Genomic DNA, 12288 nt, shown 5'->3' on the forward strand with positions numbered 1-12288 from the left:
CTCGTTGGAGTCCTTTTAAGGGAAAAACTAAACAGAATATATTCAAATTAGCAAAGCCGATAAATAGTTCAAGGTGCAGTTTTACCTCTCATAACTTCATCTAGAGTGCCATCACACTATCCTTCACTTTCATCAAATAAAATTAGACTTTCCCTCTTGTAGAAATATTTGTTGATCTGATAGCTTAGAATATTAAATATGGTGGTCAACTTTTTTAATTATGCAATTGCTTGGAAACTGAGAAGTAGATCCTAACATTTTGAAATGCGTCTTTAATTACTAGTTATTTGCAATGTGTACAAGGCATTGGACAACCTAAAGAAACAAGCATATAAAAACTTCTCATTAAGGATAGAGTTAAAAGTTTAAATTAATTTTTTTTCAAACATAGAAAGAGATCATTCTTTTTGAAACACACTAAAAAGGAACGGAGGGAGTAATATTTTTCAAAGTCAAGAAAACTCTAGCAAATCGTATCCACAGCGTTATCATGGTACTGTTTGGGTCCTCATGTACAACTCCCTATTGACGAAGTGAAAGCAACCTGTTAGATCCATAAGAGCGTGTTTGGTATGAATACAGTTATTACTTAAAAAATTATTTTCAATGAGAAAAATATTTTGCAGGGAAATAATTTTCACCAATTGGAGGAAAATGACTTCGCTCTCTTATGGACATTGGACAAAAGTTATTTTTTCTTACAACTCTCTTAACTCTTTTATATTCACCAACCAATTTCCAATAAAAAATGCTTTCATCAAACCAAACACAAGCTTTTAAACGAAGAAAAGAAAAGAGATAAAAAAAAAAAAAAAAACATCAGTTACTTCATAAAATAACATTGAAGGACTTATTGGTGGAACAAAAAGCCAAGCAAACTAAGGTTTAGCGCATAATAAACGTGAGGCAAGGAAGGAAAGTTCTTCTCCCCCAAAGTAGGGATTTGAGTGAGTGTGTGTATATATACACCATAGTTCTTTGATTAAACGACAAAGAAGACTTCTTAGAAAGACTTCATAATGTCCTGTCAATTATTAATAAGGAAAAAAACAAAGACAAAGACTTTATAATGGATTGTGCATGGGTTCATGTACACCTCACCAACTGATGAAATGAAAATTATCTATTAGATTCACTAATTATTGTCCTTTCCTAACAAAGATGATGGGATGATTGCACGTTTTGAAGTTAGAGACATCAACGTTAGTCGGGTTGAGGAATTATAATTATAACAAAGATGATGGGATGTTTATTTTCTATTTATTAAATTATAATTATTTTTGTGGAATTATAATCTTCATTTGTCCTCTGTGATTTTGTGAAACTTATTTTCATAAATGTTAGAATAGATGACTTACTTTATGAGAATCTTTGAAGTGCATGCTATAAGTTTGGAAGAATAACTTTATGTGCTAAATAATTTGTTATTCTTGCCAAACGGAAGTACCCAAAGCAAGTATTATCATGTGATAAAGTGAAATAAAATATTTATGGAAGACAGCCAACTCCAATACAATGAATAAAGAATGAAGACCTTATATCTCTCTCTTTCTTTCTTTTAAAAAAGTATGACTTTTTAACCAACAAAGAGACAAAGACTTCATAATGGAATTAACTATTCATTGAATAATTGAGGCTAGTAAAACGGGTCAGGACGGGGGATTGAAAACTAAAGAGCCTAAAATGATCGACATCTGTACGGCATGTGTTAGGTTCGAGTCTTGGAATAAGTCCTCTCTGCCATGAGCGCTAAACCTTTAATACGAAACTTTTTATAGTGTGAATCCAAACTAGTCGAGCATGTGAATTTCGAATACGGCATAAATCCAGATTAGTCAGGTTCGTTCAATTTCTAACTCATAACTTTTGTGATGACCCAAAATGTCATCTTTAATTTAAACATTCATTATTTTGCTCTAAGACCTCGAAAAGCACTATTCATCATTCCTCGACTTGCGCGTGCAGTCCGTATAATTTTTCGAAAAGTTTTTATGTGAAAAATAAATTAAAATATGAAATAGAGCTTCAAAATTTAACTGAGTTGACTTCGGTCAACATTTTGAGCAAAAGGATCCGGATCAGTGTTTTGACAGTTTCACTAGTTCCATATTGTGATTTGGGACTTGGGCGTATGCCCGGAATTGAATTCGGAGTTCCCTAACTCAAATTATCGCCATTTAACGAAAACTAGAAATCTAAAGGCTAAAGGTTTCCAAAGTTTGACAATGGATTTGACTTTATTGATATCGGATTTGAATTGAGATTCCGAAAATTAGAATAGCTCTATTATGTCATTTATGACTTGCGTGCTAAATTTGAAGTCATTCCGGATTCGTTCAATATGTTTTGGCATGAGTTTTGCAAAGTGAAAAGTTTAAAAAATCAAAAGTCCGAATCGAGGCGTGAATTTTAATTTCGATGTTGTTCGACGTGATTTGAAATCCTGAGTAAGTCCGCATTATGTCTCTCTTTCTTTCTTTTAAAAAAGTATGACTTTTTAACCAAAAAGACAAAGACTCCATAATGGAATTAACTATATATATATATATATATATATATATATATATATATATATATATATATATATATATATAAGAGGGGATGAAAGAGATGATTTGGCGCCTCTCCTAGGCTAGGATTGCCATTTATATTTTTCTAATGTATTTGACATTTCCCCTCATTTCTCCCTTATTTTCCCTTATTCTTTCTATATACTATATAAGTAGACCCCTATCCTTTTGCACCGTTTCTAAACAAGTAACTGCACATATTCTTTCAGTTACAAATTCTCCCAGCCGTTCTGTTTTTGACAGAACAAATTTGTCCAAAAGCATTTAATAGTTTAGTTTTTTTTCCTTTCCATGTCTTCTAATATTTCATATTAAATAATGATCAGTGGCAACTCTTTACCTCCTTCACACTAGATCACTCATTCGAATTACTAGGTAATGTCAATCATCTCAAAAATTTCAAGTTTATAACTTTTCACTTTGGTTGTTTATTATATATAATTTTCTACTAGTATTTTTGTTTTCCCTATTTTTGCATGTGATGATAAACGACTGAGTAGTGTGCATAAATCCATGGGAAATACCCAGAGAGGCATATAGTATAATGGAATTAACAACTTTATAGAAGGTATTGTCACTCTTTCTATGCCTCTGGTCTTTCTCTTAGGAAATTGAAACCTTTATATTTGTTTTGTACTGTGATGATGAAAGATGTCTGCCTTTGGAGATTTACAAAATCTACGACAACAATTGAGTCTGTCTTCCTATCATTTGAATACTATGATAATCTCCAGCTTTTTGCAACTATAGTTACATAATGTATTTGATGTAATTTAAAACAAACAGGTTCTTTTTGCAATTATGTAGTTTGGAGCAAATATGGAAGAATAAATTTGTTTTGAATAGCTAGCACAAAGAAACTGCTTTATTAACTTTGATACGAACAATGAGAGCAAAAAGGAAGGAAAACAACCTTTTATCCTTGCAGAAGGAAGGAAAATAACCTTTTAATACCAAATCATCTCGCACTTATTGATATTATATTTGTGTTATTTCTAGTTTCAACCCAAATGTTACCTGGACCACACACTTCCTCATAAGCACTGGGGAACTCCGACGACTCCTGAAGGTAAGAAAGATTATGCATACATGCTAGAATATTCACCATGTTTGATCTGAAAAATTCTGGGATATGCCTAACATGTAATTAAGGTTTCATAGTGTGATCAAATCTTCCAAAGCCTTCATTAATTTGTGAAAAGAAATAAGAAAAAGATGCATATCCCCGTAACAGGGAACTCTAGAACAAAAGAGAAGCGACCTAGAGTTGTTGTTCTAGCTTTCTAAGAAAAACTTACGTTGCAACTCCAAGTTTCAGGTTCCTTTACCATGATTGGGATTTGGGAAGCAGGGAAAGAAATTAAAGCTCCGTGATGCGCAGCAAACACCATACCATACCATTTAACTTGGTCAAACTGGATCAGTTTTAAGGCTGTCTAATGCTATGAGCTCGGTAAAAAAATACAGCAATCAACAAGTAATGAAACCTTTTTATTTTGTACTATATTAGAAGGAATTACATGCTCCAATAATTATGTCATTTATTACTTACCCCACCCCGCACCCCAACCCAAGATGCATTGTCATAAGATAGTCTTGTTATTCAGTAGCTAGGATGATGCATAAATAAAATAGTAGCTCATGTTAAAATGCCAGACTCCCACTCAAATAATGCTTTGGGAGAAGAGAATTGTGTTGGCTAACAATTCTAGCAATTCGCCATTTATAAGACTGAATGAAAAGTATTATTCATGAACCCTAAAAAATCCACACTTCACCAGTTATAAAGCTGAAAATTATTTTCCTGAGCCTTGAAAAAATCAAAGCACAATAAACTTTCATTCAAAAATCAGAAACAAGATCAAATCCAGAAAAAAAGAACAAAATCAAACTTTCCTTTGTGAAACTTTGATTGAATTAAGAACACATATCCCTTGTAATAATTTTGCATCATTTTCTTCCTGAAAGAGGAAAAGGACTAAAAAATAAAACTATCAGTGTATCCTAACAAACAGGGCTTCCACTATACTCTTCCGTCTTTAGAATAAAGGCAAACAAAAAAGAACGAGTGAAGGAAGTAAAAATATATAAGGATATCAAAACAAAATTTCATTAATTTGTTATTAAGCCATATTTACATCTACAACTACCAATGAAATCAGAGAACTAAACTTCAGCTACTACTCATGAAAATTTGATGAAAAAGTAGTTTTGCAGAGAGCAGGGGAAAAAAAAGTTTTCTAATTCTTCCTTCATCTTTTACAGATAAAAAGTGATAAAACCAGGGAAGAGTCTTAAGCAGCTTTGACATGTTTATTTAAAGCATAATCTAGAAAAAGAAAACCACAAGTATGGAACCAATGATCTAACTAAATTAATTCAAATAACATGATAAGAAGAGCTAGATATCAATATATACAAACAATTATGGTAGTAAAAATATTTGAAATTAATCTTAACTTTTACGTTTTCCTTTTTATTTTGTCATTATTTTTATCTTCTATAAATCACCTATGATGCTACTATTGGTGAGCACTCATTTGAGCTCTGTGCAACCATTTCTAGGTTGCTCCAGGTCAAAAAAATTAAAAGAACCCATGAAAGAAACTAACTCTATGTTCTAAATGTCCTCAATGAATTTATATGATTAAGTTTACCGCACATGAGTGAACATTTTAATATCATCAAACATAGTTACAGTTTTAATGTTTATATTTAAGCTCCTTTCCTTTCAATTTTTGCCTAAATATTCCTCCAGTTCTCTTCAGATTTTTCAATTTCATGGCGGATGAAGTAGCTCGATTCTTCTTTGACAAAAAGGAATTTTGAAAGCGTGATGGCATCATCGGACAGGAGGATGATGGATAGTAGTCTTCGAAACAGAGAGCACATAGATGATTCTCGATAGCTCCGTCAGCATAGGTGGCCAAAAAGAAAGAAAAGTGCTAATACATGTGGCAAAAGGTGAAGAAACTGAATAATGCCAAGTACATAGTACAACTAACATAGTTTTTTGTACAACTCTTCAGAGCAGTGGTCGACCATCCCTCGGCTCTTCTATATAATAGAATGAAAGTGGAATATATTTAGTTGGAAAATGTTTAGAATTTAATTTACGCCGAAAGAAATGACTGAACAATTTTTTGGGTTACAACTATCCCACGCATTTGAGAAATAAAAAACTTTATCACTTAATTACATATCATTTTAAAAGAGTGATTTACTGTCACGACCCGAAATTTCTACCGACGGGACCGCGATGGCGCCTAACATTTCACTTGCTAGGCAAGCCAACGTTAGAGAATCATTAACCCAAATTCCTTATTTCCATTCAGTAAATAACAATAATTAACTCAGGTGAAATATAATAAGTACGGAATATTATAAAACTATATTAATTACCACTACCTGGATCTGGAGTCACAATTCACGAGCATTCTAGAATTTACTACAAGTAATAGTCTGAAAAAAATACAATTGCCTGAATGAAAGAAAACAGTAGGACATAAAAGATAGACGGGGACTTCAAGGTCTGTGAACGCCAACAGATCTACCTTGAGTCTCCGGACAGCGGACCAATAGCAAAATCTCGATCAACCTGAGCCGGTACCAAAATCTGCACAGAAAGTGCAGCATCAGTACAACTGACCCCATGTACGGGTAAGTGTCGAGTCAAAACTCGGCGAAGTAGTGATGAGGCTAGGACAAGACACACATATATAACGTGAGCAGTATAATCATGCTAGTGGCAATAACAGTAAATAAAGAAATAACGCAAAAATAATGGGAAGGAGACATACATTGGGGGAATACAATATAAATAGTGAGAATAATGAAAAGACATAATTAAACCAAAAATCCTTAAACTGAGTAAATAAAACAGCAAAGGAAAATGCACGGCATCACCCTTCGTGCTTTTACTCTCAATCTCACCGAATAAATAAATAGAACGGCACGCCATCACCCTTCGTGCTTTTACTCTCAGCCTCACCAAATAAATAAATAGAACGGCACGGCATCACCTTTCGTGTTTTTACTCTCAACCTCACCAAATAAATAAATAGAACGACACGACATCACCCTTCGTGCTTCAAACCTCTCATAATATACACGGCATCACCCTTCGTGCTTTTACACTCTTTCTCACAATATAAATAATGCATGCACGGTATCACCCTTCGTGCTTTACACTCCTTCTCACAAATCACAGAATCAATAACAACGGATAGATAGGAGTATCAAAAAGAAACTAGTATTTTACCTATAATCAATAGCACAATGTAACCTCAATCTTGAATCAATATTCGAAAGTTACCAAACTTAGTGAAACCAGATATAAGTCACCCAACATTTCAAATAACCCGCTAAGTATGGATAGTAGAATTTAAGGCTACAAAATAGACAAGAATAGAATTTCACTCGCATGCTATGACTTGACAACGACGCATAGATGCTCGTCACCCCACCTATACATCGTATTTAACAACCAAACACGTAGCAAATGAACACATAATACCTATTCCCTCAAGCTAAAGTTAGACACGACAATTACCTCACTTCGAAGGCCACTTAAATTCTCAATCACAACTTTTCCTTTGGAACTCACCTACAAACCACTCGTATCTATTCAAAAATGACTCAATAATATCAAATATTTCTAAAGGAATCAATTATATTTCATAAATTAAATTTTCCAAATTTTCCTCCAAAAGTCGAAAAATCGACCCTAGGCCCGCTTGGTCAAACCCTAGGTTCGGACAAAAACCCTTTTACCCATTCATCCCCGAGCCCAAATATATAATTGGTTTTGGAATTCGACCTCAAATTGAGGTCTAAATCCCCAAATTTCTGAAATCTCTAGTTTCTACCCTAACCTCTAATTCTACCATAAAAACTCTAGATTTTAGGTTGAAAATTCAAGAAATATAATGGGTAATTAAAAAAAATGGTTTACAATCACTTACTAACAATTTGGGGAAGAAATGGCTCTTAAAAAATCGCCTCTCACCATTTGGTGTTTGAGAAAATAAATTTTTCGCTAAAATCCCATTTTTGGATTCTGTTAAGTGCTCGGCGACAGTGTTAATCGTGTTCGCGAGAGCACTGTCGTATTCGCGAAGGGTACTGGTTACCAAGCCTACGCGTTCGCGAGACCCAGCTCGCATTCGCGATGGTTACTCCCCCCTGGCCTTCGCGTTCGCGATGAAGGAACGACTGACTCCCCCTCCCCAATGCCTAACACTACGTGTTCGCGATGGGCTTGTTACGTTTGCGAAGGGTAACGCCCCTATCGCTTCGCGTTCGCGAAGAAGAAATCTTCAGCTGCCCTATTTACACTTCGCGTTCGCGAGAGTACCTTCGCGAACGCGAAGAAAGACATGCCAGAACACCTGCTGCAGTAAAATACCAGATTTCCAAAGTCCAAAACATCCTGTGGCCTATCCGAAACTCACCCGAGCCCTCGAGCCTCAAAACTAAATATGCACACAAGTCTAAAAAATCATACGAACTTGCTTGCATGATCAAATCACCAAAATAACACCTCGAACCACGAATTTAGCATCAAATCAAATGGAATTCTCAAGAACACTTTAAAATTTCTATTTTCTCAACTGGACGTCTGAATCATGTCAAATTAACTCCGTTTCTCACCAAATTTTACTGACAAGTCTTAAATATCATAATGAACCTGTATCAGGCTCCAAAACTAAAATACGGACCCGATACTAACAATGCCAAATATCAATTAATTCTTAAAAACAAATAATTTCTAAACATTTAATTTTCATCAAAAATTCATAACTCAAGCTAGGGACCTCCGAGTTCGATTCCGGGCATACGCCCAGGTCCCATAATTCGGTACGGACCTACCGGGACCGTCAAAGTATGGATCCGGGCTCGTTTACCAAATATGTTGACCGAAGTCAACTAACATCAACTTTTAAGGCAAAATTCTTATTTTCATTAGTTTTTGACATAAAAGTTTTCCGAAAACCTGCCCGGACTGCGCACGCAAATCGAGGAGGGTAAAAATGAGAGTTTTAAGGCTTAAAAGCGCAAATTCGAGTTCTAAAGTATAAGATGACCGTTTGGGTCATCACATTTACTTAACAAAACCTTCTACCTTTTGATCCACTTCAACCTTTTGCTGATTTTTTATGTTTCCCGTTTTCTTATTTGCGTGTTTTCCCTGCCTTAATGTAACGTTGATAAATCATACGTACATGTGATCATTCATTCAAGTTTTTGTGAATCTACTTATTCCATGGGCCCAAAGTTCGTCTTTCTTTAATAATTTATTACAACACAAAGGCAAAGAAACACAATGAATGGTATTTTATTTTTTTATTTTTTTTTGGGTTGGTTCACTACTCATTTAATGATGGTTTCCAATTTTGCTGCTTATTTTTTTTCTAAGAAAATAAAAAAAAGAAACTCTATTTTCTAGATTTGACATATATTTAGTGTTGAATAGTAATGTTAATTTTAACAAACTCTACGCAAAGAGTTAATTTTTCGTTGATAAGTAAACATGAATTTCTATGTGGGTTTATTCGCAAGCTTGAACTATATTACATACTATTGATTCATCGAAATTTAAGTTTTAAAAAAAACTTATTCTACTTTGGGGATAATTACAAGATATAGTTTTCTTGGTTTGACATTTAGCGTAGAGATTAGTACTGTGATATACTAATTTTATAATAATTTTTGATTTGGATGGTAAAAAGAACCAAATAGAAAAGGTTACTAAGAACTTCTCTGCAAGGCTATTTACATGTATGATTGTTTATGATTCTTTTAGTATATCCAAATTCATAACTCAAGTTAGGGACCTACGAATTCGATTCCGGGCATACGCCCAGGTCCCATAATTCGATACGGACCTACCAAAATCGTTAAAGCACGGATTCAGGCCCGTTTACCAAAAATGTTGACCGAAGTCAACTAAAATTAACTTTTAAGGCAAAATTCTTATTTTCATTAGTTTTCAACATAAAAGTTTTTTGGAAACCTGCCCGGACTGCGCACGCAAATAAAGGAAGGTAAAAATGAGATTTTAAGGCTTAAGAGCGCAGATTCGAGTTCTAAAGCATAAGATGACATTTTGGGTCTTCACATTCTCCACCTCTAAAATAACCGTTCGTCCTCAAACGGACATAGAAAAGTACCTGGGCTGGTGAAAAGGTGGGGATATCTACTCTTCATATCGGACTCGGACTCCCAAGTAGCTGCCTCAATAAGCTGACCTCTCCACTACACTCGAACTAAAGGGTAACTCTTTGATCTCAACTGGCGAACTTTCCGGGCTAGAATTGCCACCGGCTCCTCCTCGTAAGTCAAATCCTTGTCCAACTGGACAGAGCTGAAATCTAACACATGGGACGAATCGCCGTGATACTTTCGAAGCATGGACACATGGAATACCGGATGACAGCTGCCAAACTAGGTGGCAACGCAAGCCTGTAAGCCACCTTTCTCACTCTCTCCAGAATCTCAAAATGTCTGATATACCTAGGGCTCAACTTGCCCTTCTTTCTGAATCTCATTACACCCTTCATGGGTGATACCCAAAGTAACACTCTCTCTCCGACCATGAATGCAACATCACGAACTCTTCGGTCGGCATAACTCTTCTGCCTGGACTGAGCTGTGCGAAGTCGATCCTGAATAATCTTGACCTTATCCAAGGCATCATGTACTAAGTCTGTTCCCAACAACCGAGCCTCTCCCGGCTCGAACCACCCAACTGGTGACCGATACCGCCTACCATATAATGCCTCATAGGGAGCCATCTGAATGCTCGACTTGTAGCTGTTGTTGTAGGCGAACTCTGCAAGGGACAATAATTGATCCCACGATCCTCCAAAGTCTATAACACAAGCGCAGAGCATATCCTCCAAGATCTAAATAGTACGCTCGGACTGCCCGTCCGTCTGAGTATGAAATGTTGTGCTCAACTTAACCCGCGTACCCAACTCATGATGAACTGTCCTCCAAAAGTGCGAGGTAAACTGCGTACCTCGATCAAAAATGATAGACACGGGCACACCGTGAAGAGGAACGATCTCACAAATATAAATCTCTGCTAACCGTTTCGAGGAATAGGTAACTGCCACATGAATGAAGTGTGCTGACTTAGTCACCCTATCCACAATAACCCACACGGCATCAAACTTCCTCTAGGTCCGTGGGAGTCCAACAACAAAGTCCATAGGGATATGCTCCCACTTCCACTCAGAAATCTCCATCTGCTGAAGCAAACCATCGGGTTTGTGATGCTCGTATTTCACCTGCTAACAATCTAGGCACCGAACTACATAGGTAACCATGTCCTTCTTCATCCGCCTCAACCAATAATGTTTCCTCAAGTCCTGATACATCTTGACGGCGCCCAGATGAATAGAATATCGGGAACTGTGGGATTCCTCAAGGATCAACTCACGAACTCCATCCACATTAGGCACACAAATATGACCCTGCATCCTCAGAACTCCATCATCTCTAACAGTAACATGCTTGGCACCTCCATGCCGCACTCTGTCTCTAAGGACAAGTAAATGAGGATCGTTATCCTGCCAATTTCTGATGCGCTCAAACAAAGAAGACCGAGCAACTGTACAAGCTAGAACACGGCTGGGCTCAGAAACATCTAACCTCACGAACTGGTTAGCCAGGGCCTGATCATCCAATGCAAGCGGTCTCTCACCAACTGGAATATATGCAAGGCTACCCATACTAACTGACTTTCTACTCAAAGCGTCGGCCACCACGTTGCCTTCCCGGGATGATACAATATGGTGATATCATAGTCTTTCAATAGCTCCAGCCACCTCCTCTGCCTCAAATTGGGTTCCTTCTGCTTGAACAAATACTGCAAGCTCCGATGATCAGTAAATACCTCACATGGCACGCCGTAAAGATAGTGCCTCCAAATCATCAACGCGTGAACAATGGCTGCCAGCTCTAGACCATGAACAGGGTAATTCTTCTCGTGAACCTTCAGCTGCAGCGAAGCATATGCAATAACCTTTCCACCCTACATCAATACCACACCCAGACCAATACGATATGCATTACAGTATACTTTATAAGATCCTGAACCTGTGGGTAACACCAATACTGATGTCGTAGTCAAAGTTGTCTTGAGCTTTCGAAAGCTCGTTTCACACTCGTCTGACCACCTGAATGGGGCACCCTTCTGGGTCAATCTGGTCAATGGATCTGTTGTGGATGAAAACCCCTCCACAAATCGACGGTAATATCCTGCCAAACCCAGGAAACAACAGATCTCTATAGCTGATGTGGGTTTAGGCTAGTTCTGGACTGCCTCAATCTTCTTAGGATCCACTTAAATACCCTATGTTGATACCACGTGACCCAAGAAAGCAATTGAACTCAACCAAAACTCGCATTTTGAGAATTTAGCATATAGCTGGTTGTCTTTCAGAGTCTGAAGAATGATCTGAAGGTGCTGCTCATGCTCCTCTCGACTGTGGGAGTAGATCAAGATATCATCAATAAACATAACCAAAAAGGAATCCAAGTAGGGTTTGAACACCTGGTTCATCAAATCCATGAATGTTGCTGGGGCATTTGTCAGCCCAAATGACATCACTAGAAACTCATAATGCCCATACCGAGTCCGAAAAGTTGTCTTAGGAACATCGGATGCCCTAATCCTTAACTGATGGTAGCCAGATCTCAAATCAATCTT

General features: G+C 36.8%; 2 protein-coding genes and 1 long non-coding RNA gene across 5 annotated transcripts in view; 1 reads left to right on the plus strand and 2 right to left on the minus strand.

Annotated features, from left to right (window-relative positions):
* Positions 1-12288, minus strand: part of LOC104091629 (putative disease resistance RPP13-like protein 1) — a 251621-nt gene that overhangs the window by 19456 nt on the left and 219877 nt on the right. The window lies entirely within an intron of this gene.
* On the plus strand, positions 2630-4225 carry LOC104106239 (uncharacterized). 3 transcript variants are annotated; one of them, XR_011413373.1, is made up of 3 exons: positions 2630-3138; positions 3570-3639; positions 3889-4225. It is a non-coding gene; the product is annotated as an uncharacterized lncRNA (long non-coding RNA). The 3 variants fall into 3 exon arrangements; XR_690297.3 differs by having other exon boundaries at positions 2630-2945; positions 3071-3138; positions 3570-4225; XR_011413372.1 differs by having other exon boundaries at positions 3570-4225.
* Positions 10809-11308, minus strand: LOC138891675 (uncharacterized). Its single transcript, XM_070175391.1, has 2 exons — positions 11017-11308; positions 10809-10945 (listed from the first exon to the last, which is right to left on the minus strand). The coding sequence occupies exons 1-2, from the start codon at positions 11306-11308 to the stop codon at positions 10809-10811; spliced, it is 429 nt and encodes a 142-aa protein (XP_070031492.1).

Source organism: Nicotiana tomentosiformis, chromosome 1 (genome assembly GCF_000390325.3).
Source record: "Nicotiana tomentosiformis chromosome 1, ASM39032v3, whole genome shotgun sequence".
Lineage (NCBI taxonomy): Eukaryota > Viridiplantae > Streptophyta > Magnoliopsida > Solanales > Solanaceae > Nicotiana > Nicotiana tomentosiformis.

Coding starts and splice junctions, on each gene's coding strand:
- LOC138891675 (XM_070175391.1), bottom strand. CDS start 11,308: ATGGGTAGCCTTGCATATATTCCAGTTGGTGAGAGACCGCTTGCATTG. Junction 10,946..11,016: donor GCCTAATGTGGATGGAGTTC/GTGAGTTGATCC, acceptor AAGATGTATCAG/GACTTGAGGAAACATTATTG.